The 26944-nt window shown below is 39.1% G+C and overlaps 3 protein-coding genes across 3 annotated transcripts; 1 reads left to right on the top strand and 2 right to left on the bottom strand.

Annotated features, from left to right (window-relative positions):
• Window positions 1–131: 131 nt before the first annotated feature.
• Window positions 132–4747, bottom strand: LOC103463744 (E3 ubiquitin-protein ligase RNF170). The gene is made up of 6 exons (XM_008407304.3): window positions 4142–4747; window positions 3605–3704; window positions 3156–3264; window positions 1961–2034; window positions 1761–1871; window positions 132–878 (listed from the first exon to the last, which is right to left on the bottom strand). The coding sequence occupies exons 1-6, from the start codon at window positions 4252–4254 to the stop codon at window positions 534–536; spliced, it is 852 nt and encodes a 283-aa protein (XP_008405526.2). The 5' UTR covers window positions 4255–4747; the 3' UTR covers window positions 132–533.
• A 3162-nt stretch (window positions 4748–7909) lies between these two features.
• hook1 (hook microtubule-tethering protein 1) lies at window positions 7910–20451 on the top strand. The gene is made up of 22 exons (XM_008407302.3): window positions 7910–8167; window positions 8859–8944; window positions 9302–9374; window positions 9984–10034; window positions 10161–10293; window positions 10414–10481; window positions 10944–11006; window positions 12177–12260; window positions 13818–13981; window positions 14068–14208; window positions 14539–14740; window positions 15221–15331; window positions 15452–15539; window positions 15902–15968; window positions 16054–16194; window positions 16275–16362; window positions 16789–16820; window positions 16900–16982; window positions 17058–17158; window positions 17257–17358; window positions 17464–17532; window positions 18615–20451. Exons 1-22 carry the CDS (start codon window positions 8123–8125, stop codon window positions 18771–18773), a joined length of 2151 nt encoding a protein of 716 aa, XP_008405524.1. The 5' UTR covers window positions 7910–8122; the 3' UTR covers window positions 18774–20451.
• LOC103463743 (cytochrome P450 2J6-like) lies at window positions 20169–25111 on the bottom strand. The gene is made up of 9 exons (XM_008407303.3): window positions 24148–25111; window positions 23734–23899; window positions 23513–23665; window positions 23278–23438; window positions 22579–22752; window positions 22339–22480; window positions 22055–22242; window positions 21194–21335; window positions 20169–21066 (listed from the first exon to the last, which is right to left on the bottom strand). Exons 1-9 carry the CDS (start codon window positions 24391–24393, stop codon window positions 20861–20863), a joined length of 1578 nt encoding a protein of 525 aa, XP_008405525.1. The 5' UTR covers window positions 24394–25111; the 3' UTR covers window positions 20169–20860.
• Window positions 25112–26944: the final 1833 nt, after the last annotated feature.

Raw genomic sequence — 26944 nt, 5'->3', positions numbered from 1 at the left:
GTTGAATCATCTGACACTAATAATGTTTGTTGGAATGATCAGCTGCATCCTTGAAACATTTTAAAGTAATCTTCATAATGAATTTGTTTAAAAAAAAAAAGGTTTTCTGGGACTTGAATAAAGATGAATGGTACAGTACAATAAATAATCTTTATTTTAACCATAAAAACAACTTCATACAATGTCACATATGTACAGGGAAAACATCACAGTACTGGCATGACAGCTGTCGTCTGCAACCTGCTACATTTACAGGTTAAGCTTTAAAGGATGAGATTTAAAAAGTCTTCTCCAATATTGCGGCAACTTATTGACGCTCAGGTGCGACAGCCGAACCGCCACACTGCATTTGAATGCATCACAGTTGCATAAGCTCTGTAAACGCTCGACAAGCAGGCCTGGAGTCCACAGTGTGAGGGGATCAATGGCGTCCAGCTCTTGTCAATATTCTCTCATCTGCTCATCCAACGAGGCAGAGAGCAGAAATCCAATCAAAGTCCATTTCAAACGTCTTGCGGTCGAGCAGCATAGAACTACAGCGAACTCCCCATGACTTCTTGTGAGGTCGATCTGTTTGGAGAGTGTCGTCCGCCGTCTGGTGCAATTTGCTGGTTGACGTTAATGACGCAAAGGAGCAGCAGAACGACCACCACCAGGTCGTCCAGAACCCCCAGCAGTCCGCAAAGAGAGGGGTCCGTTTCCAGGGGGGTCGACGACGGCGCAGGGTCGACGGAGGGGGAGGAGGAGATGGACACCACAGTGCCCACGCAGCACAGGGCCACCCTGAAGAGGAAGAGCCAGACGAGGCTTCCCATGGTGCCGAGGCCACGAGCCAGTAACTGCAGAAGAAGTGGAGCATCGCAGAGGTAGTCTGTCACCTGGAGGGGGCGCAACAAAGGTCAAGTCAGACCGGAAGACATGTCGGAGGGTTTCACACAGGAAAAAAAAAAGGCATAAGGGAGAAAATCTAAAGTTTAACCCAATCCATGTGGTGTTCTGTTCTGATCAGATGAGATCAAAATTATATATATATTTTTTTTTGCACAGATTTAAAAAGCTAGAAAATGGATGGAGCTAAAAACAGGGACATTGATCTAAGTGACGTTATCCCTCCACCTTCTTCAAATCAAACTAATGGTGCCAAACGTTTGTGTGGCAAAAACCTTCATTAGCTACTATCATTTTAAAGATATTAATGAACATTTCCAGAGGTCATCAAAGGTCAACCAGCACATTGACATCAACTAAATAAATAAAAAATAAAAAAAACTGCTACAAAAGTTTAGCTGCACAAACCTGTGCAAACATAGCACTGTTAATTTATGCCAATTTTGGGAGGGGGGCAACTTCTTTCTGGTCCTGAATGCATCGTCTCCACATAGTTATGACATCATTACACTGTGAGGGTGCTTTTCTGAAAAAAATTTTTTCAAAGGGACTGCAAGTGTATCTGCTTCTATTTCACTAATCTGCCATGCTCCCATCCTCCAAGAAGCCCATTTCTATTTCCTAACAACGATATGTGAAGGAGAAGAGCCTTCTGGGAAGACAATTACCTTCTGCCTCTGCCTTTGTCAAGTGTTAACAAGGTCCTCTTTCGTCTGCCTTTTTTTTTTTTGTATTAAATAAAACTTTGAGGTTGCATAAGAGGTGGTCTCATTACCGAACCCGTTGTGTGCAAATGTAATGAATCTCATCTCAATCTCGACTGATTTTGCATTCATCGCTGTGAAAGGAGTCGTCGATGTGCAAACACTGACCCTTCGCGGGGCTCCAGAGTAGCGTTTGTTGTAGTCCGTGATTTCCCCGAGAACCTTCTTGGACTGTTGATCTGATCGGCTCTCCTTAAACAGGTTGCACAGCACGTTGACCTGAAAGAATAAAAGGCTGCTTTTTATCACAGGTCTGACGCTCGCCACACAGCTCGTGATTAACGGTAAATCTGTTAACGTCAGTCTACCTTCTGTCTGCAGAGGGGACAGCTGACCGCGTCCAGCCAGGAGCCATGTCTCCAGTAGGTGAGCAGACAGTTAGCTGCGGAAACAAACACGACGTTTTAACACATTTGTCTCAAATTGTCAGTTGATTAAACAAGGTTTCAGTTTTTTTAATATCTGTGGAGAGTCTAGACGGGCGTTAACGGTGAACGTGGGGGGAGAGCATGTGTTTTGTAATCAGTAGCTGATAGTATCAAGGTTAAACAGGAGTGGGTTTATGTCATAAATGCTATCACTATCCAGAGGCAAAGATTTCTAAATATAGAAGCCAAACGATTTCTTTCCCAGCAGGACACGAGAAACGGTGATAAAAGCAAAAGCCTGGCTGAAGTTTTTAAAGCTCTCTGGTTGAAGTTCACTCAGAGAGCCGACCCGTCTTCACTCATCTCCTCACTGCACAAACGTATTTATTAGGACTTGATTAACAATATTTTTCCAGTTTTTGTTCTTCAAGTGAAGATTAACTGTTAACTTCTGTGCATCAATAAACCACAATCAGGGCCCCTACAGCTGCTGTACGCCGACTCTGAATTGCTTGTTGACCAGCGATATGCTGTGCTCAGCTCAAGTATTCACACATGAACTTATTCACCTTTACAACATCAAACTTTTATGCATTTCACTGGGAAATGTATGATAGACTATCAGAAAGTAGCGCATAACTGTGAAGTGGAAAGAAAAAAAAATTTATAGACTTGCCCATTATCATTTGCAACATGGATCAGAGTGACTTTGAAGAGGTCCTTCTAACTCATGAATATATTTTTATTAAATCATTCTGGCTTTAGAGACATTGTCCTGCCGGAAAATGAACCTCAGCTCCAGAACAACAGCTTCACAAATCGGTCTGTATCCCTACAGCATCACACAGCCACAAATTATATTTTCAGGATGATGTGCAGCGCTTGCGTTCAACCATATATGAAGTTTCCCATGTGCATAAAGAATATTTAGTTTTGGTTTTATCTCATGCAGATTTTTATTTCCATACAATAAAAAACTTTATTTCCCCCCTCACTTTTAGTTATGCACAACTTTGCGTTTGTCTGTCACTTAAAATTCCAATAAAATACATTGAAGTTTGAAGTTATAATATGAGAAAATGTTTAGTGTAAAAGAGTGGATGGGTCACATTGTGTGTGTTTTTTGATCTCGTACCACAGAATAAATGGCCGCAGTTGGTCTGGACTGGGAATGTGGCCGTCTGCAGGCACACTGGGCAGTGGGAGTCTCTCGAGCTCATGGATGGACGAGACTGCGTTGATTCCTAAAGAGAGACACACGTAAGGAAATTACAAAAAAACAAAAAAAAACAACAACAACAAATGTATAAAAGCATATAGAAGAGAATTGGGAAATCCTCTGAACAAGTGCAGTGGGTTTTGTCTTGAGTCATGAAACGCTTCCAGAGACTGTGTTTAGTTAAGGTTTAATAAGCTCATATGAGGAGATGCGTGATTGTTACAGGCTCTGTTTGGCAACAACTCCCTGACGCTGATTACAGCCCCTAATAAAAGTTATGATTATTATAGGGACAATGGATGGCATGATGATAATCACGTACTGAAGAACCTGCAGCTGTGGCTGTGTGTAACCGTGACACTCACCTTATGGCAGCTTGCATGCATTGTTAGCCGCTTGTTTTGTGCAGGTCGAAGCTGTGGATGATCCTGACCCCCTTGATCTTCAGGGTGCAGATGGAGCAGTCTGCAACATATGACATAAATGTGTCATAAACATGAGCTCTTATAGCCGTTAGTGGTGAGATACTGACACATCACTACTGACTTGAGCTTGATAAGAGTGATTAAGCTCGAATCTTCTGATTGTGGGTCACACTCATATTGATGCTCTGCAGTCTGACAGCATTTAAAGGTTACATTTATAAAATTAAATAGGCTAACATTGGCACCCAAAGTGTATTTTTTACACATCTTTCATTTGACAGTTTTAAGCAGCACGTATAAAGTGCAACCACAATGAACAGGATTGACATTAAATGATAAACGACTCAGAAAAACCTCTAAAAATGTCCTAAATAAATCCCATAACTTTCCATTTCTACACATATGAATTAATTCAGACATTTTGGGAAGAGCAATTTGGAGTCTTTGTTTCAGAAAACATGAGGAAGTGCGACGTACCTGGACTGAGACGTGCGCAGCAAGGTCGCGGTTCTCGTAAAAGCAGACGTGTTCAGCAGAGAAAAGTACAGTCTCCGTTTCCTAGCGGGAAGTGAAGTGCTGCCTGACAGCATTGCAGCAGATAATAAACCCCAGCTGCTCGTCAATGATTAACTTCACCCTCCAATATCAGACGGAGGCCTTTGGTTTAAAGGTAGCGCTGCAGGTCAATGAGACTTTAGACGAGCTACAGCAAAGGCGGCGTTTAATTTAGTTTAAATCGGACTGTGATTATTAGCGTTTGTAGTTTAAACAAGTAATGAACATGTATCCCCTTTTACTCTGGTCACTGATGGGCAGTTTGGGTCATATGATCAGTGAGATACGTTTCCTCCCATGCTTTGTTTGGTGGGTAGGATCTGAATTAGTCAATCATTTACTTTTCGTGTGCTCTGGCAAACCTTCTCCACGCAATATTTCACTCACCACGAACACCTGGTTATGAAATCCGTGAAGCAGGCACCAGCAATTATGGGATTTACCAGGGAATTTAAACTAAAGACATCAAAATGATCTTAATTACTACTTTAGGTTGCTAACAGACCCATGCAGGCGTTTAAAAGTTTAAAGCATTAAAACACCGGTATAGATTGAAATCAAGGTCCAATTTTAATTTACACAAAGTATGAAAAAAACAGTTTCAGAGAAAGTCGAGACATTTGCTTCAGATTTTTTAAATCTAGAACCAAACTCAAGCTTGTATTCAGAAAACCCTAACACTGATCAGAGGACATAAAAGTAGACGGGTCATTTTGAATGTTGGAATTAAAGTAAAATTTAGAGTCCCATGTTGAGGAAGTCATTATTTAGCCTCTGTTTAAAGGCTTTGACATTTTCTGATGCAAGGTCTCCAAGAACCTTTTAAAGGCAGTTTCCATGTTGCCACTGCAGAATGCAGGAAGCCTCCATCGACAGGCTTGGTGAAGATACAGCAAGTAAGTGATGCAAATCTGCCATTTTATCCCTCAAGTAAAACTTCTTCATTTATGGTCTGTAAATGCATCAGCAGACTGGTTGTTTTTAGTGCATTTATTCATTGTTTTTTTCCCTTCTGGTTTCAAAACTACAACCTCTTTCAAAGAACCTGTAGCACTTATTTTCTATCAAATCAGTTTATTGTCATTTTATGGTAGAACTACTTTTGCTTCCTCCGACAGTCCAAAAAAATAATTGTTAGATTGTGTGTGTGTGTGTGTGTGCATGTGTGTGTTTGCATGTGTGTTGGTGTGTCTGTGTGTTTGGGTACGGTATGGGTGTAAGTAAGGTCTGAAAGCAATACATTTTTTTAAATTTTCACCATTTGTCATTTTCTGTAAATAAATTCTCAAGGTTTTTAAGTAGAGTTTGAAAAGGTGGCCTGGGGGGAAGTATATTTATCATCCTAACTCTAAGAGGGATACTTGTCTTTACATTATCTGAGATGTAAAGACTTTAAAAATAAAAATCAAGAGAAAATGCAAATTTTATTCAAACGAATACCAGCTTTTGCAGTTGTCTCTGAATTTTGCCTGATTTATGATGCAACATAATTTATCAAATCAAGCTAAATCTAGAAAAAAAAAAACTTTGGATGCATTATTAACCTATGGAAGAAAATTTGATTTGGTGAAAATCACAATCAGGCAGGTTAGGGTCTTTACTATTGTCACTCGTAAAAGTCTGATCGGTGCGTACGTAATGTTCTCAGTTTGACTGAGCGGTCCTATTGCTGCTTCGAAAACTTTGATAAAGTCAGCTGTGCCAAACAAATACAAAAATTCTGTGCTTTTGATGTGTAACGGAGTAAAACCAAACCATTCCGACTAAATGGTAGGACTGAACGAGTTAAATGCAGCTCAGCTTTCAATAAGGAAAAAGACACTAACCAGTCTTGGATCTGACTGCTCAGACAAACAGAGATAAAAGACGAAAGGTCAGTGGAACAGTGGTCACTACAATCAGACTAACTTCACACTAGTTCTGTCATCATGGTGTTTCCTGAAATTCAATAACGACCACAAAGTTTTCAACCCAAAAGGAGATGTGCCGACAGAGAACCAAGAGATGGAGAACTCTTAAATGGGGTCATATTGGTCATAAAACTAGATTTTTGCATCAAATCACTTGACAATAACTGTGTCAAAGTAAATAACCCAAAACGGTGCTCTTGATAATGCAGCGGATGTCAGATGTGACCGCCAGTATTTCTCCCACAAAAGCTTGACATTGAACTTGAACATGACAGGCCTCACATAGTTCAGGAGTGCGTGCAATGCCGGAATATCTTGGCTAATATTTACTTTGGCACCCCGGATAAAAGCTGGAGCGTCTGCTATCTTCAGGTTATCTAAAAATAGTCGCTACCAGTCAGTAAGGGTCAGTGTCACAGAGTGGCAGAAATCAGATCAAACCGCAGCACTCCCCAGCTGACATTTAAAACTGGCACAGAGGGGAACCGCCGCCACCCAGGGTCAGTGTTTCCTCACACACACGCTATTACATGCAGCCATTTTCTGGCGATTTCATTTTGTAAACCATAACATAAAGTGACAATACCAACACAGAGAAAGATGGGTTCACTGTCAAAGTATGAGCAATTAGAAGTTTGGGTAGTTTGTCTAATACTTCGGCATATTTATCTTAAAATGAAGTGGTACTGTTAGAGAAGTGACTAGAGCTTCCTTAATTTAGTTACTGAAATGTTTTAAACTGTCCTGTTTATGAGTTTCTTAGTTTGTCTTAAAAATAAAACAAATCTTATTTAGTTCTACTGTCTTCGTTGTTAACCGGATAAGAAGACTTCACCTTTTTGAAACTAATTATTGTGTTTATTTTCTCAGACCTTAAACCTTGTTGTCTGGTTTTGCTCTTAAATACACTAAAAGTTTTTAGTTGTTTTTTTTGTCTCAGCATACATCTGCATTATTTCTCATTATTTAAGAACCTAGCTGCATTTTCATATTTAAATGTATTCAATTCAATTATATTTATTATTTTTAGAAACCCAGTCTTGCTTTCAGATAAACTATTTGCTTTACAATTAAATTTGACTTCATCTGAATTGATTATTCAATAATGTGATTATGCAGCACAGCACAATCAGAAATTGTTGCCTGTCACAAAATACTGCATCGTGCAGGAAATTTTGAGGTTGTCAGGGAACAGTGCTGATATCCCATAACATAATCTACAGCTAAATGGATTAACATTCCCAAAGTTTTAGTTTTCTCAGCTTTAACCAATGAGCTTTTCCAACCTCTACTAACTCTATGGATAGGGGTTTATTTCAAATAAGCCCTGTCGAGCACAAATCAAACTTCAATAAAATATTTTTGCTGATGTAATAAATAAATGGAATACTGTTCTATAAATATATCAGGGTTTTATCTTCTTGTTTTATAAAAATAAAGCATTTCTTAGCGATAACTTATTTTTGACGTGTATTTAAATTGTAATTATTTTCGTGTTGGCATTTATTTCTTATCTTTAAAGGTTATTTCATCCTGAAAATGGGTGTTTTGTTAATTTCCCTTTAGTACAATAATCGAGTGAAAAGTCGTTTGATCTGTGAAAGCAGGGTAAAACGCTTTAATCGCTTCTTAATCACAAAGGCGTATTCAGAATTCCAATGCTGCCCTTTCATTGGCTAGAACATGTATAAATAGTTGTCAATCATATCTGAACTGAACGCTGATTGGTCAAGTCTTTGGCATCATAAACAGTCCGCCCGTAAGCAACTGAACGTCAAGTAGCTTAGCAGCAGCGTCATTCACCAACACTTTACGTGATTTCGTAGCGTAAAGCGTCCTCACTCGCTCTCGAGTTACGTATCTTTCGGTTGGCAGTTTACCTTTGGCAGCAGGTGAGGTCAAATGCAGCGGGACAGAGCGGAAGAGCTTCGTTGACACAGGTGGAGGATCATTTTTTACGTTTAAAAAAAAAAAAAAACATATAGGGAAGCAAATGGAAGACAGTGAAACAGCGCTGGTGGAAAGCCTGATAATATGGGTGAGTGTATTTGGTCAAGTGAAGGTGAAGCTTAAAGGACTGCGGTATTTTTGTCACCTGTGTGGTGTAGGTGGTAGGGCTCTGCAGGAAGCTAGCCGAGTGAAAATAAAGAAGTTATGTTATAAGACACGGCTAATACTATCGTACGTGGTCTACAATAAACTGATAATTTTTAGTGCTTAGCGTTAGCTTGAAAGGCATAGTTACCGTAGCAACACCAAGTCAACCGGTACAAAGTGTTGCAACAGGGTAACTGTAACATGCAGTAACATGCCTACTGCATGTTACAGTTAGCATTCAACATATGCAAAGATGTCAATTATAGAGTGCTGAAAGTGCCATAACCCAACAAATGCATGATAATTACACATAAAAACATAAAATAAAATAATATTAATAAATAAAAGTTACATTAAAAGTGTTTGAAATAAATATAGAAAGTTGAGCGGACTAAGACTGAAAATCAATGAAATTCCCTTTCTGTAGTCATACAACTAATTGAATTTATCAGGAGATTTTTTTGTGCTCCTGGATACTAGTCACCTGACACCTCTTTTCATATTTAGTTTTTTGTGTATTTCTTACTATTACAAATTTTCCCAAGCACAATTCTAAATTTCTCAATGGTAGAATGGATGATAAATTAAGCTACGCTATTGTGCTCATAACGATGATGTGTTTTTTCTCACAGCTGCAGACGTTCAACACTCCAGCACCTTGCAGCACAGTGGAGGAGCTCACCACGGGAACGGCAATGTCACAGGCACTACAACAGATGTAAGAAATCACATGTGTATTAACATTTTGTGCAATGCCCAATGATTTAAACAAATGACTAGCTGTTAAAAAGGAGGGAAATTATTACCTGAAGACTTAAAAATATGTTTTTTCCCCCCTTTACGTTAAATGTACTTTTTAAAAATTTTTTATTTTGTTTTGTCAAACCGCTTTCCAACTATTCTTGTGAGTATAGGTGCTTCAGGCATGTAATCTCACAGATCAGTAGTTAAAGTTTGGCCTTACCTAGTGATAAATGACTTTTATCATTGGAAAGCCCACCTGAATTTTACGTTTTTCTAAAAGATATTATGTGCAGTTAAACTATTTTTTTTATTTCCACTGTTTGTGGTGCAGAGACCCCACGTGGTTCAACGAAGCATGGACGAGCCGTATCAAAACAGATGTTGAAGACAACTGGAGACTGAAGGTACAAAGATACATCCTCACTGTGCAGCATTGGGCCTGTCTGACTGAGTGCTCTGGTTGCTCCACAGTTCATTTAATGCTGACCACAAACCTGCTCCTTTGTTGCTGCCTTTGGCCTGCATTGAATAGATTTGTTGTGATTCAAGTGTGGGATTAATTATAATAATATAAGGATTAGATTATGTTGACGATCTAACAAAACACTCATAATGATGACTAGAAGGCAGATTCTAGCTTGTAAGTGTGAGTTTGCTATTCCTCCTTTTTTATTTAGCTTTGTAAATGTTTCTGTTGCAAATATAGATTTTACCTGGAATGTGTTTGTCTTTAAAATTAGAATACAGTTATTAATTTCTCAGTTTGAGAATTACGGTATAAAGTATTAATTTTCACATAAATTAAACAGTCATTAAAAAATTGCATGTTCGGAATTAACCCAGAATATTGAGACTAACAATGTTGAGTGACATTTTTATTATTTATAGCAAGTCATATTCATATTGCAACTTTTACCAGTATTATTGCATGTTGCATTTTGGAGCCCTAGTTGGCAATTGGTCTTTTTGATACATTTGAAGCTGATTATATTTTCAAATCTCTCTCCTCTCAGATGAACAATCTGAAGAAGATCCTTCAGAAGGTGGTCGACTATTATAATGAGGTTTGAAGTTCATAGATTCCCCCTGGCTTCCTGCAGTGTGCAGTCATAGTTTTATATCAGTTTTGATTTGGCAATTTAGGAAGTGTTTTGTCTATAAAGGTTTTATTCATGCCCGTGTATCGCCAGGTATTAGCTCAGGACATTTCATACTTCCCTTTGCCGGATGTCTCACGGGTGGCAGAGCACGCAGAGCCGGTAGAGATGGGAAGGTTGCTGCAGCTCATACTTGGCTGTGCTGTCAGATGTGAGCAGCAACAAGGTTTGTCACGGCTTTTACGGTTGCAACAGATGTTATAAATGTAGTAGTTTATAATTCTATAAGTCTTTCTGAAGTAAAAGCAAAAACTCCTCTTGGTGAAAAGATGTTCTCTGTTGGCAGAATACATTCAGATAATTATGACCATGGAGGAGTCTGTGCAGCATGTGGTCATGAAAGCTATCCAGGAGGTTGGTTTGTTAATTTTCTTTCTCATTTAAATCAGATTTTACAGACAATTCTAGTTCAAATTAGCACCTTCTTTTAATGTTTGGAAAATTCTTTGAAAGGTGGCAGATGCAGAAGTTGTTGTGGAAAGAGCTGGATGGAACAGTCATTATCTGGGCTCTGTCCAGATAATGACCCAAAGCAGAAAGACATTAAACCCGGTTATATTTATGTGTCATTGTTATCAGGCTGTTCACCAACATCATTTCATATTTCATGTTTTTGTTTTATCATGCAGCTCTAATGTTCATGTTTGCCAACACTGGTAGTGACCAAAGGGTTCTCTCCACATTTATTCTTTTATTTTGAAATGTAGAATATCATATTTAGTTTTTTTTTTGTCGCCACCCTGGTTTAACTAGACTGATGTTTTGCAGCTCTTCTGTTGCTTGTATCTAATAACCTGATGGCATTTTCCTCATCAGCTCATGAAAAAAGATAATTCAGCAGCATTAGGAACAGAGCTGTCAGGGGACCCAGAACAGCAGGTCAGTAATTATTCTGTCATTTTGTCTTCTTTTTTATTGTGTAATGTGAAGTCATTCTTCACTAGTTGACATTTTATAATCAAAAATGTTCAATGTTTTGCTGTAAAAGGATGTAACAAGAGCTGCAGTGAATTTCATAAGTATTCAAACCCATTGATCTTTTTCACAAATTACCACAAACTGTAATACAGAGTCTACAGATCACATTTTCCATACATCATTTGAACATGGAAAAACACAAATGCAATTCCCCCAAGACATAAACTGACTGACTGAGCCAGGAGAGCATTAATCATTCAAGCAGCAAAGGATCCAATGGTAACTCTCCAGAAGCTGCAAAGATCCCTAAGTGGATGAATGTGTTGACAGGACAAGTGCTACTCGTGTTATCCACAAACCTGGCCTTTTTAGAAGAGGGGCAAAACAAACCTATTGTTAGGATAAAAAAAGCCTGGAGGTGTCGGGTTCGCAGCTTAGTCACAAGCAATACTGGTGAGATGGGAAGTATGCGGAAGAACATGCTCTGGTCAGATAACCTCTGTCTTCATGTGAAACACTATTATGTGGACTAAAACTAACAATGCACAAAAACCCCACTGTGCCATTCCCAGCTGTTCACAGTTGATCAGAAGATGGATAGAGCCAACTTGAAAACCTGTTAGAGGTTTTCAAGTTGGCTCTTGAAAACCTGTTAGAGGTTTTCAAGGTACTGGGAAGGAGGTTCAAACTTTCAGCAGGACGACAATCCTAAACATACAACAAGAGATTTACTGGAATCATTCACATTTAGTTATATCCATGTGTTACAAAGGCCCAGTCACACTCCAGTTTTATGAGTTATTCATTCAGAAGTCTGAATATAAATGTTTTACAATTATTTTAAAAAGAAAACAAATGTATATATTTTTAAAATATTTTTCAGTTTTTGTTACTTTGTGTCAGTCTGCATAAAACCAAAATAAAATGAAGTTTGTAGATGACGCATGACAGAGGATGTGGAAAGGTTGTTTTTCTTGTAAGACGCTTTGATATTTTGACATGACATCTGTCTCGAATGACGCTGTATAAATAAATTAAATTGAAATAGTTCTGATGTTTGACATTTAAGAAGTGTGTTTTCTAATGTTTGCGTATTTTGACTGGAATTTTGTTTCTCAATCGCCTGTCCAGGTGAAAAAACTCCTGGAGGACCTTTCTGAGCTCATGTCAGAAAAGGAAGCCTTAGCCCAACGCTGTCAGGAGTTGGACTTACAGGTGAATTTAAAGCTCTGCTCAGACATAAACTTCTTCATAAAGCACTTAGAAACAAGTTTTTTTTAGTTTTTTTTTCCCCCCAAAATGGGCTCTGGAACATCTAATTAGTTTGCAGATTTTAACATTCTCTGTGTTCAGACATGCATGCCTTTGGTACAGTGTAACCCTAAGTTTTGCAACTCTTTGTAATGCTTGGCTCCATTGTCTGGAGCTGCTGTGGCAGAATGACTGTGGACTCACAGTCTGGGCTGTGCTGGCTCCACTGTGGCATCCAGCCTGTATCTACCAGTGCTAGTGTGCAGGGAGACCACGAATACCACAGGGACTGATCAACTGTTTACCTCGATTCTCAGCAGATTGATTTGATCAGTTTCCTGTTTTGCTTGGGTCTCTGGGCAGAGAGGTAAGTAAAGTGCAGCTCATCGTCGGGGAGACGGGAACTAAACCAATCTAAACCAGCTGCTCGAATGTTTGCTCTAACTTTGCTAACAGAGGGCTCAAACAGGGTTCTGAGGAATTATGCAATGCTTGTTTAGTAATTTTTGCAATATTCCAATATTTGAATGTGAACTATGCTAACCATTTTGTCCTCTTCTTTAGGGGAAAGCATGCTCAGAAATCCTTGAAATATGAAGTCAAGCAATATTAAACATGACTATTTTATGTCCATATGTGTGTTTTAGGGGTATTGTCTTAACATAACTTTAAAGTTGGGCAATGGTTTTAGTCTTCCTAATTCAGTCTGTTAATACACTGCTGTGAAAAGGTATTTCTCCCTTACTCATTTGTTAAATTTTTTTATGTGTAAATCCTTCAAATCATTAGAAAATATTAGATTTACTGAATGGAAAAACGGCATAAACCAACTTGGTCTTGCATGAACAAGTAATTGCTGACCTTGGCCAATCGGTTAAATGCGTTCAACCAAGAAAGCTAAGTTCGGTTCTGCTAGCCCCACCCACACGAGATTACGACCAAACCTTTAGAATCAAGAAATGACTTGGACCTGTGTGACAACATGAAGTGGACTAAAAGGCCTTAAAAAACAACACTTCGCACCCAGAACCAAAGAAATTCAGTAATGGATGAAAAACAAAGGGTTCTGCAGCCATTCTAAAGGCATATCCACAAATGAATAAACTTGGAATGGTGGTGACTCTTCGCTGGAGTGGCTGACCTTCTTAAGTTACTCCACGAATGGATCAGCAACTCATCCAGAGGGTCAAAAGAAGCCAGAATGTCTGAAACCTGACTTGCCTTTCTCAAGATCAATGTTTCTCATTCAACAATGTGAAACTATACAGCAAAGCCATACATTGGAGTAGCTCAAGGTGAAAACCACAGCGCTATGTTTGCTCTAACAGATGAGAGAGGAGTTGTGTTTTGCTGCTCTAACTTCTGTCTCTTTTAATTCTCAGATGTAACTTTTCTGCTCTGCATGCTGTTATTGACCAGCAGGAACTTTAACGCTGCAGCTCCTTTCTGCTTTCTTTAATCCACCTCAATTGGCGTAAAACTCCTAGTGAGAACTGCACTGACATTTTTGTCCCTGGTCAGGTGGCCGTTCTCCTAGAAGAACGAAACAGCCTTCTGGCCGAGAACGATGTCCTAACAGACCGAGCCAGCCAGTTGGACACATTCGATGACCCCAGCACGCCATCGGGCAGGAAACACAGTCAGCTGCAGCAGCAACTGGAGACTCTGCAGGAGGAGAACTTTAGGTTGTTTACTCTGGCTTTAAATGCACCTCAGCTGTGTATTTGCAGCGAAGACCAAATGCTCATGTGTGTGCACGTGCTACCTCTAGGCTGGAAGCTGCCAAGGATGACTACCGGATCCACTGTGAGGAGCTGGAGAAGCAGCTGGTTGAACTTCAGCATCGCAACGATGAGCTCACCAGTCTGGCAGAGGAATCACGGGCTCTCAAAGACGAATTGGATGTCCTGAGGTTTGTGTTTGTCAAACAAATGCTTCCAAAGTTGTTCTTTTTGTCATTTGTAATAAAGTTAATATCTGTACAGCAATGATTTCTAAACTGCAGTTTAACTTTTCTAGCTTTTAGTCACTCCTAAATACTTTGATCTGTGTGTCACCCTAATCCTCTACCTCAGTAAATAATTAGTTTACAGGCAAAATGGCCTGCACTTCCATTTTACAGCAAACACATCAATGTTTGTAAAAGTCCAAAGAGTATAAATGCTTTTGCAAACTATTACTACAAACTACACTCCAGCCTCACTGCAACATTTGACTTATTTACTGTGTTGATCTTCTTCAGGAACTGCTCAGATAGAGTGGTGGTCCTGGAGGCATCAGTGGAAACCTACAAGCGTAAGCTGGAGAATCTCGGTGACCTAAAGCGACAGGTGAAGCTGTTGGAGGAGAACAACATGACCTACATGCAAAACAGCGTCACTCTGGAGGAGGAGCTGCGCAAAGCAAATGCCGCCCGCGCACAGCTGGAGTCGTACAAAAGACAAGTAAAGAGCTTACTCTTATTGCAAGATTAAATATAATTTTTTGATTATATGTCATACAATTTGCATTTGGAGAATGTGTTTAGTACCAAGCATATAGGGCTGCAGCTCACCAGCCCTATAATCAATTACTAAAACGATTATTTTAGTAATTGATTATTCTATTGACTATTCTCACAATCTGATAATAAATTGCAAGACTTTGCAAATTTTTAATTCAACCTCTTAAGCATTTTTATTCAAGATTGCATTATACTATGTTTACAGACAAATGCAAATCTTAAATGCAAAATGCTTTTATTTTTTTGGACAGTTTTGGCTTAATATCTGCTAATAGTCTAATATTTTTTCAGCAAATTATCATTTTGTATGCTCTAGTTAACAATTAATCAATTACTTAATTAGTTGACGCTCATTTAAATAATCGATTCATCTTATTCATCGTTTCAGCCCTACAACCAGATTTGTTTTTTGTTTCAATAGGTCCAAGACCTCCACAATAAGTTGTCAGAGGAAACCAGACGCGCAGACATCATGGCGTTTGAGATGAAAAAGTTGGAAGAGAAGCATGAAACTGTGTTGAAAGAAAAAGAGGTTCAACATCTTGTAACATTTCACCATTAATATGAACTATAATACTGCTTTGCTTAACATCTTTACCTTTAAAAAAAAATTTAATAAACTTAATAAACTTTACATCTTTTACACCGTTAGCGGATGATCATTGAACGAGATTCTCTGAAGGAAATCAACGAGGAGCTGCGATGCACTCAGGCTCAACAGGACCAGCTCTCACAATCAGGTACTTCATCAATCAATTAAAGATGCTTCTTATTATTTACTAACTTATTTACTACCTAAAGTACCTTGGAAATGATTTATCCTCACACTGATTTCTTTTTTTGTCACTCAAATGTGTTTCAAGTAAACAAATAATCAGCCTGACAACAACAGCTTATGAGGTTTAGAGGGCAAGCAAGTTAATTTTATTATCTTGTTCTTCCTTAAGGACTTAAATTGTTTAAATTGTTAGAAAACTGCATTTTCTGTTTACATTGTTCTCTTTGAAATATATAAGTATGGGCAAAAAAAAAAAGTAAAAAGAAGAAAACTGTAAGGGAGCAAATACTTTTTTTTCACATCACTGTACCTTTTTGTACTTAGGGATCCTTCCCTCTGGCAGCCCCAGCCATGAAAATCTGGCAGCTGAATTAATTCCCATTGAGTACAGGTAGCATTTTACTGCTTCATTGTATGCATTTGTATTCTTTCTGCTTCAATGCTGTGTGTGATTCCGGACTGTCGTGGTTATTTAGAGAAAAGGTCATCAGACTGCAGCATGAGAACAAGTTGCTGAGAGTGCAGCAGGAGGAGTATGAGCAGGAGAAGATCACCACCCTGCAGACCCAGCTGGAGGAAGCTGAGAAGACCCACAGCAAACTGGACACAGAGAACAGGTGTGCTTCATTTGTGCTCTTTTGTGTTGATTCTCTTTGTGCATGTTGATGTTTTTTTCTGTTTGCTGCTTCATCTTCAGATTGAGCCAAGAGCGCATCAGTGAGCTGCAGCAGCAGGTGGAGGAGCTGCAGAAGGCTCTGCAGAGTCAGGCGGCCAAACCAGATGATGTGAGGGCGCAAACATGCTCTGTCAGCTAAACATAGTTACAGTGTAGTCTGAAGCCTGATTGGAAAAAATGACAATTGAGTGGGAGAGATCAGGGAGTGGAAAATCTTAATTTTTTTCTTTCTTGATAAATACTTTTTCACTCCCTTTGTTACTCAATTAGTGACTTATTTACTGAAGTTTCTAGTTACTAACTTAAATATTTAATTTGCTGACGTTCTTGGTTACTTACTCACCCACTTAATTACTTGCTGTCTGAGTAGTTTGTGTATTTAGTTACTTAGACTCTCAATTACTCACTTGCATAATTAGACATTTGAGTTTGACAAAGTATGTGATATGGACATGAAAAATGAGGAAGAGCCTTCAATAGAGGGGCTTCATCCAGGATGTTTTGCTCAGTTTTGATACATATTTTTCATTTTCAGTCAAATCTAAAGAGGAAACTGGATGCTCACATGTAAGTGAGTTTGCGCTCGGATAGAAATACAAGCTCGTGTTCTCCAGTTGGTGGAAGTCGATCTCTTGTTTTTCCTCAGGTCCCAGCTGAATGAGGCTCAAGATGAAATCATGAAGAAGAAAGAGCTTCTGGAGGGCCTTCAACCTGACCACACCCAGACATGTACGGCTTAAAAGTTTTAATGCAGGTGTGTTGTTCTTTCAACATGTAATAGAAAACTGACTTGTTGCTTCTCAGCTTTGAAAGTGGATGAGTTGATGGCTGCTCTGAAAAAGAAGGACGACGACATGCGGGCCATGGAAGAAAGATACAAGATGTATCTGGAGAAGGCGCGCAATGTGAGTTAAATTCATTTAGCTTTGGTAACTCTTAAAGGTGAGGTGAAATCAAGTTACTTATCAGTATTTTCATCTTGACCCTTGCTTTTCCCTTGAAGGTAATCCGAGCCTTGGACCCCAAGCTGAATCCTGCCACCGCTGAGATCCAGGCTCTCAGAAGCCAGCTGGCAGATCGGGACAAACAGATTCTCAACCTTGATGTAATTGCACCTTTACTTAATTGATCCTAGTATGAGTTTGCAAACAATTTGGGTATTGCATTCATGAATCGTGATGCTGAATGTGTTTTTTCTTTTTCTTCCTAGCGTCAATGTGAGCAGGCCAGGCTAAGAGAGTATGAGGAGAAGCTTCTTGTTACAGCTTGGTATAACAAAGTGAGTTGTAACGGCTTTAATTAAAAATGCATATTATTCACACTTCACAGTGGTGGCATTTACTGAAGTGATTGAGAGAGCTTTACAACACTATCAGACTTGGATAGCAGCATAAAAAACACAATGCTAATAATCTTTTTGTAGACATTGACAGTTTCTGTTTGGGATCTAGTTTCTGACACTAGTTGAGGTTAATCTTGTTAATAAACAGCTGGCTTCATGCAGAACCAAAATAACACAACCAACCATAATACTCATCATTAGAGGTGCAAAGGGTCAAAATGAAATGTCTAACTTTATACTGAACAGTAAATGCACCATAGTAGTCTCTAAAATATCACAATGTCAACAACCATCTTCAGTCTGGGTGTTTCTGTGAGAAGATTTGGTTAACTATATTCAGTTCTCTATCGGTGGGATGTAAATAAATAAAATTAAAAGAAGCACTGAGGAATAAAAGCTGCATAAAACTAAACTTTTCCTAATACATGCCGCAAGGTATTTCAAGTTTACTGATGCTGTGAAACAGCGAGTGAGAGCTAAACTTTCAGCAGATACCATGAAGTTGCTTTGATTTAGCTTGTTGGAAAATAAATAAATCCTTTTAGTGGTAGAAGCTAACAGTTTTATCTGACACTAGAAGTCCAGAACAACTCAGAATAATGGTATTTAAATCACTGAGCTATTAACGCAACATTAACAGATACCAGGAGACTGTTGTTACATTTAATGCAGTTTTTTTTTTTTTTTCTCAGCTGAACATCGTCTATGTTTCTATATGTTATCTACATGCTTTCATTCAGCGAAGGAGGTTTTGTTTTCCATTCTTTCCTGGCGACTGCTCTCACACGTGATGTTGCCTTCTCGTTAAGATGATAAATGATTGCTTACAGCAGGTGTGCTCGGTAAAAGTGTTGATTACTGTTTTTTGGACTTCTGGTATTATTGTTCTCTAAAGAGACAGACTTGGCTAATGCGGGAATCAGCTGGTCAAAATTATGACCGGTACATCTCTACTAATGACATTTTCAGTATTCTTTTAATCAATGACTACAATTTCCCTCTGGTTTCTGTGCTATCAGAGTTTGAGTTTTCAGAAGTTGGCCATGGAATCTCGTCTGGGAGGCCGCGGTGCCGCCACGTTCTCACCCGGCCAGTCCTTCCTGACACAGCAGCGGCAAGTCTCAAACGCCCCACGCAGGGCCACCTCCGTCAGCGTGCCTGCCCCTACCTCCAAATAGACTTTGTCACAGCGCCACAGCACCTCACATCAGCTAAACTAGGCAAAAACACACAACGGTGTAAGCACTCAAGTGACCTTAAACGCATCTGCTGTCAGCCTCTGAGGAGGGTCAGACTGCGTGTGATCAGTGAGCACTTATCAGACCCAGCCCAGGTCAAAGCAGAGGTTGTGTTGGTATACCCTGCTGTACATTAGCCTGAAGGACAAAACCTTGTAGAGACTTTACCCCGATTCCACCTCACAAGCCAAAGCTAGATGTAGATTTGCAACGACTATCCTCTCTGCCCTGTGATTTTTTTTTTTTTTTCTTTTCCACCCTCATATTTAGCTTCTATAACTTAGCTCTCCTTGTATTGTGTTAAGGTCAGAAGTGAAAATCCTTGTGGAAATGAGGCCTGCTATTTTAGCTTTAGTTTAAGTGGTGACTTGAACCACTGAAATCAATCAAATGAAATTGTTGCACAAATATTTAAGAAATGTTTGTCACAGGGGGGACACTTTAAAAGGTGTATTGTAATCCAGCAGCATGAATAGTCTTGATCCAGCCATATCTGGTGCTGGCCACCAAGAATTTCTAAGCATTAAACAAACACTTGTAGTTTTTTCTTTTTTTTTTTTCTCCTATAATTGAAAAGTTTATAATTTCAAATGCTGTTGACACAAATTAAGTCATATTAACACTTGAGGTGCTGCAATAAGAAATCTGGGAATAGTCCGTTATCTATTCTATATGCTCTCAATGGGAACTGATGGACCTTTTTGTTTACTGTGTGTTGATTCTTTAAGTCAATTAATATGCTACTGATACAGAAATGAGTGATTCAACACCAGCTGTTCGTGCAACCATCACATCCGGGTCGAACACTTTCACAGCTCCTGCAAATTGTAACACTAAAAGTTTTAGCACATGTCAATGTTTTCTTTTAGGATGCTGCTTAAAAGAACATTTTGAAAAGCACTTATTGTCTTTTGCTAAAAGTGATCAGTTTGACACCACGTAGTTAAATATCCACCACCCTGAAAGAATATTTAGTTTTTTCATGTCTTGACGCTTAGCGACCACAGACACAGGCTGATTTTATGGTGACCTTTTGAAGATGGACTATTATAAAGTTCTTTACAAATATCTGAAAAGTGGGGAGTGCATATGTATTCAGTCTTCGGTCAATTCTCTGTCAAAACATCTCTCACTGTGATCTCAATTATGAATGCAGAGTCGATACAAAATGCTTGTCCCACTTTTCAGATATTTACTTAGTCAAAATGTGTGTTATTCCTTACAATTCATATTGTGTTTGTCACAAAACATCCCCCCAAAAAAGAATTAATTGAAATTTGTGTTTTTAGAAGGTGTGTGAAATCCTTTTCATGACTGTTCAGGATTAGTAGTCTCTTTGTTGCCTTTTCTGTTTATTGTCAGCAGCACACGAGATGTTCTGTTTTACAGCCACATGTGGTTTATACATGTATGTCACTTGAATTTCTTTTTTGCAGCTAATTGTTATTGTAAATCGCTGACTTAAAGGCATGGTCATTTAATAAAATAGACTGTACAATCAGGTAGAAGGTACACAGCAACCTGCTTAATGCTAAATGTTTGTAACTTATTAAAGAAATGTATAATGAATTTTAGAAAATTTAATAGCTTTTTCGCTGAATAAATTCTTTTTCAAATATTGCTGTTTATTTTTTTATTTAATTTTTTGTCAAATCTCAATCCTCACTAGATTATATTGAGGAAGCCGTGACTAATATAAGAAAGAGATTATATTATCACATCATCCAGCATCAGTCTACTAACAAAAAAAATGCAGAAATGAATCCAATCATAAACACAATTTGTTGACAGGCTCTGAAAACAAAAACCTTGTGAGTAAATCATGGGGTCACATGAGTTTGAGAAGATTAATGATTGTTGTCTAGGATAAATGTTGGTAATCAGATACATTTTTACATATAGATTTGTCTGAACAAGGAGAATGTTTTACCTGATCACCAACATTGCCTGGTTAAAAACAGATATTTCTATTTGCCAAAGTAACAACAGATACATTTTCACAAAGTGCCTGTTGTCCATCCTGCAGCTTATGCTTTTTTACATGTAGCCTTAAAGTCAAAGCGGGATTTTGCAAAGATCTTGAATGGATGTGGTGCGCGTGTGGCTCCAGTTATCCCTTCTGTACTCAGCTCAACGCCGTCCGGAGTGGAAAAGTGAAACTTCTGGAATAAGATGACAAAGAACAGGAAGAGTTCCATCCTCGCCAGACCTTCACCGAGACACGCTCGCTTTCCTGAAAAGAGAAAAAAGGTACCATCACCATCATCTTGGATCATTTTTACCAGTGTGTCATTCCTGTTCAAAATCATAATTCCAAACTAAGTGTATGTGCAGAGTTATAACTTAAATGCAGTTGTTACCGGCGGAGAAAGGTAAAAATGCCTCCTTCCTTATGAACCTGCCGTCTTCATCCAGGAAGTGTTTGGGGTTGAAACTGTCAGGGGTTTCCCATTCGTTCTTGTCAAAAAGAACAGAGGTCAGGTTTGGCATCACAGCCGTCCCCTGCAAAGAAAGAGAGAAGGAAAGAAAGAGGTATGAGACAAGAGAGGGAGAAAATCAGGAAACTGGGGAAATAATTCTGTCATGGTTCATATATTAGATATTTTTTACATGATGTGTGAAGTGTTTTTGTCTGTATCTGAACAATGTTGGTCAGTTACATTGTCATTTACCTACAATGACAAACAGAAAGGCCTCAAAGGTAAATGGGGAATTTTTTTTTAAAATCCGAATTTGGGAGTTTTTACCACAAAAACCTACTTGGGTGGGAAGTTTGAGTGATGAGGCTAAGTAAGTATTCCAAACTTTTAAATCTGAAAATAAACTTGGATATCAAAATAAAAACAACTAACAATTTAAATGACAGATTGCAACACTTAGTCTGGAAATGGTCTTGAAAAGAATCAAATACTGGTTGCAGAATTAAATGATAGAAAAAAAAAACAGTTTTGTGACGATATTTTTTTTTTCCAGAAATTTGCTAATGTCAAGTATCAAATGGTGATTCTCAGAATATAATGAAGTGTTTGATCCTGAATTGTGCAACGACTTTACAACTAGAGCAACTAAAGTACACGGTCTACATTACACATTGATTGTACTATTCTTTGTGGCAGATAATATCACCCTGAAAGAATCTGTTGCTGCTTCAGACTTTTGCTTGTTTAAAACGTTTAAATGTGAGATCCTGCAGACGTGTTCGGGGGGATGATCAGACACACCTTTGGTATGAAGTAACCGCCCAGCACTGTGTCCCTGGCAGCCATCCTGAGTGCGTTGAGGGGAACAATGTTTCCCATTCTCTGGATCTCGTGGATGACTGCGTCAGTGTAGGGCATGTTGGATCTGTCTGCCATGGTGGGCTGGCGGCTCTGTCCGACCACTTTGTCTATCTCTTCCTGAACTTTGTCTACAAAGCAAATCAAATCCAGTTGCTGACCAGCATGTGGCAGTCTTCCTCAGGTAATCTGATCTGTTGGTGAACATGGTTCTGATCTGAGCTCACCCTGGATGTGAGGATGTTTTATAAGGTACAGGAGTCCCCACTGCAGAGTCTTTGAAGTAGTTTCGCTGCCAGCCAAGAACAGATCAAGACAACACAGAACCAGGTTTTCTTCCTCAAATCCCACATCCTGCTTTCTGTTGTGCTGTTGAGCAACAATGAAGAGACAGATACACAGTCAGGTCTTAAATTTGATATTTCACAACTTTTTTTTTTTTGGTTGAACCAAAGCGAGTCCCATACTCTTTCCTCTATAAGGAAGTTGTCGATATAATCTCGTGGGTTGCTTAGATCCAGGTCCAGCTCGTGTCTTTCTATCTCTTTCCTGATGGATGCCTTCAGAGATCTGCAGCTGCTGAAGATGCCATTGTGAGGCCCTGGCAAGTGTCTCATAATTGCTGGGAAAGCGTCATAAAGCTGTTAAGAGAGAGAAAAAAAGCATCAAAATGTACTGACTGCAAAAAAGTATTACTTTCTGACTTTTACACTATCAGTGGAATTTTGGAGACTAGCTTCTTTTAATACTTTGTACAATTTGGGGAAACTTTTACGGTAATCTCCTTTTGCAGCAACAGTTACAATCATGTAAGGCCGATTGTTTTCTCGTCCTACTGGAACTTAAGGAGGGTTTGGATAAGAATGAAGCACTCCTCCATTTTCAATGTTTCAAGCATCCTAATGCTGAGCCAGAAACATTGGTTCCCATAATCCCTGTGAGAAACTTTGGATAACTCAGTAAAAGTGGGTAGTGACTGTCTAGTTAGGTCAGAACAGACTGAACATGCCTGCTTGCTGTTCTCATTCTTTTAAGAATTAATAAAGTGTTGTTTGAGTTAAAATCACAGATCTCTGCTTGGTAACTTGGTGTGAGTTTATCAGAGGAATATCCTTTTTCATTTTTTTTCCATTACCGTACACCTTGCAGTTTTCTCTGCATCTTACCAGGGCCCATATTGAGCCTTCCAGGTGGGCAATGTCTGTCATATTCCTCAGCATGCTCTGGAGGTCCTGGTCACTGTAGTCAAACCTTCTCCCAAACACAATCTGGCAGATGATGTTGGACACAGCGTTGTTCAGAAGTGGCACCGGGTCAAAGGATTTACCTAGCAGGAAGACAAGTCTTTAAATACAAGACGCTATCTGTGCAAAATCTGGTCTGTTTTCCGCTGCTGTCAACCTTCCTCCTGCTCCATCGCCTCCTGCAGGTGTCGACTCTCCTGACAGATGTTCGTCTCCATGGAGCCCTTGACGATACCAAAGGTACGCATCATGGCCATGGCAAAGCGCCGCTGCCTCCTCCACACCTTCCCATTGCTAAAGAAAAGGCCACCTAGAAAAGGCAAAGAAATCAAACATCCCTCAAGTGTTGGTTGCCCTGACGCTCTAAATCTGACCAACCTGAGTCTCCTGAGTAAATCCTGGCTGCCATTGGGCTGTGAGGCCGGTCTGCAAAGTTTTCTGCCTGTGTTACCAAAGCCTCTTTCACCGTCTTCCACCCGGACAAGAACACTGTTTTGTGTCTTCCCAGACGTATGCAGAACACATTCCCATAAACATCAGCAAGCTGTGATTGCAGAATCAGAGTAGAAAGGTTCTATTGTGGAGCATGTGACTCTAAAATAATGCAGTCAATTTGTTGTTGACAGTCACCAATCGTTAAATTTTTTTTTGTTGCATTTTTTGTATTAAAATATCTCTTTTAAAAAAAGTAAGAAATGGTAGACATTTATGAAAATTTAAAATTTTTTTATGTCAGACGTTGGTTTGCTGGTTTACTAATATATTCTTTTTTTTAATTTTTTTTTTTTTTACCTTAGTGAGGTAAATATGAGGCTGCTTGGATTCAATGCTGAAGATATTCCCAAAGAAAGGAAGTGCAGGCGGTCCTGGTGGAAAGTGAGGTGGATCCTTTTTGTTGAGCAAATTTACGATGATTAGGATTGCAAAAATCAAAACCAGCATCCATCTGAGGCTGAACCACTGACACAAGCTGCAGAGCCACATTGTCACAGTGAGGAGAGGAGGAAAGAAAGAAGGCTTATCAAGATTTCTGTCCATGTGGTTCTGAGATGGGCTGGTCCTCTGCTGACTCCAGGTCTGGTAAATGTGAAGTGTGTGACTGAATCAGTCTACTCACTCATTTGTTTTGTGCATCTGCTTTGGTCAGCTGGGTTTCACGGATTTGGGGATTGTTTGTGTTTTAAGATATTTCAGTGGTATAAACATTTAGCATGAATTTTCAGAAACAGGATAGGAGACTGCAGGTCATTCAACTCTATATTCTCTTATTTCTTTTAGTGAAGTGTATGTCTGCCATTTTTACTGGAACCAACCAGCAGATGTCAGCAAAGTAAAATATTTGTGGATTTGAAGCCAGGATGTGAAGTAGCAATTATTTACGGATGATTTGCTGAGGTTGTACTCTGCCTGTCACCCACTGACCGCTGGAGATAACCCCCCAGCACACCACCCATCAGTGCAAAGTCATCATGACTAAGGCAATGGATGCATATTTATTCGCCTTGATCATGATGGCTTCGCTCCAATGTTTTGCAGCATATCTGGCAGACACAAAAATGCAGCTGTCAGATTCCCCATGAGAGTCCTCCTCCAGGCCCAGAAGACCAGCTTCATGAGTGCTGATAAACAGCTTTGCTAAATAGGAGCAGATTCTTACCTGAAGAAATCAGTTCAGCTCCTCTTGACTCAGAAGGATTACTTGCCAATGCTTCAGAAAAGTCCTCACTTCTCTCTCAAGAACTGCAGAAGTTCTTGACTGTCTTTGTGGAAAGGACTGCACAACTCTTGCAAAGGTAGAGACAGCTTTTGACTCCATCAATGCAAGTCAGCGGTGTTTGCTCATGGTGAGCTGTGTGTTCACTTGACTCGTTCGCTGGACTCCTTTGTTTGTACAGAGATACCAAATATCTTACCTCAGGAGCAGCAACCATCCAACTCTTAAGTGCTGACGGGTCATCATTGTGGCCAACGGTACCACCATGATTGCTTTGGTCTGCTCTTCATCTTGGTCAAGGGCCATTGCACAGTGTGCTGACATCACTCTATTAACTTTGCAAGATCTCATCACTGCCCCAGTCCTGTACTAAAAAATGTGAAAAATGTCTCCATTGGATTCTCTGACTCAAATAGTTTATGCATACACCAAACAATCATTTAGTTCAGTAGTTGCTTAGATATGAGTTGAAATCAATCGAAGTCGTCCTGAATGCTATGTTAAAATCCCAATTATAGACTATGACAACAAATAAAATAGTGCTTGTCTATAATGTGGTTAGAGAGAAACAGTTTTCTCTTAAAAATGTCTACTATTAATAATAAATAAATAATTTAATTAATACACATCTTGCACGTCAGCTAGCTTGGGTTTTTGTGTGGCCTGCAGCATTTATGAAAAGAGTAGACCTTGCAAGTACCAAGTATCATGCTTGCGTCACCATTTGAACGATTCTTATGAAATTTGTCATTTCCACCTTACTAGTCGTGTAAAGACAAAAGGCAAGGACCGCCTCTTTTTCCGTGGCCTAACCCCTATTGAGAACTTGTTAGCTCTTCTTAATCAGATTTTACTAGTGAAGGAGTTGACCTCTGATCAGAGCACAGGAAGCAGTAGTTGCTTCTATGTAAAAAAGTTGAATAGATGAGGAAACTGTCAGACCTCATGAATGAAAAGCTTGTGAATGCTACTGACAATAAGGGTGGATAAAGTGAAAGCTTTTTGTTTTATGTGTAAGAAATATTTATTTGTACAACTAGACTGTTTATTATTCTCACATTAACAGCAAAATGTAAAAAAAAAAAAATCATTCACTTACATAATTGCATTGTTATGGACATTTCATTTATCAAAGAATGAGAAGCTGTTTCAAGCATAAGAGAAAGATTAATGTCTGTCTTTGAGTTTCTTTATTCGAAGGCAAAAGCGTTCGAAGACCCGTCTCACTGAGCGCAGTAACATCACATCGTTACATAGTCACAGCAAGGAAAAGACCCACCCAAAGTCTGAGTGCCAGATGGACCACAGAGACAATCCTGACCCCCACCTTTAGAACTAGCCCTCACCTCTAGGAGGGGATGATTTTATGGCAGGAAAGAGAGAAGATAAGGATTTCAGGAGAAACTTCTAATACTTCTTTGTCATTTACTCATGGGTTCTGGGTCAAACTAGGGTACAAACTACATTCCACACGTCAGTCCTTTAAGACAATTGCCAGGTTAAGCATTTTACCCAAGATGTCTTCAGGTCTCTTCTGCTATCAAAGCTGTGGAAATATCTAAACATTATCTGGAAACTTCTTTAATGGAAAAACACATCTTGCAGAAATGCAAAAACACAGCAGATATGATCAGTAAATAAATGGTAAAAAATATCATCAGTTCCATCAAAGATGAAATAAGGCTAAAAACGAAATTTTCTATTACAGCATCGTAATTGTGGCATAGTCATTTATTGTGCTCTCCTAATAAAGCGAAAACGAGTTGTTACAAAAATAATTCCTCAATAATACAGTTCATCCATTCAGTCTGTGTATAAATATACACATTTCTGTATTTGGTATGTTCTTTTTACTCTGTTCAATAAAACGGAGGA

This window comes from Poecilia reticulata, chromosome 4, assembly GCF_904066995.2.
Source record: "Poecilia reticulata chromosome 4, P_reticulata-male-v2, whole genome shotgun sequence".
NCBI lineage: Eukaryota > Metazoa > Chordata > Actinopteri > Cyprinodontiformes > Poeciliidae > Poecilia > Poecilia reticulata.
The sequence above is the reverse complement of the archived record's forward strand: the minus strand, read 5'-3'. Positions and strand labels throughout refer to the sequence as shown.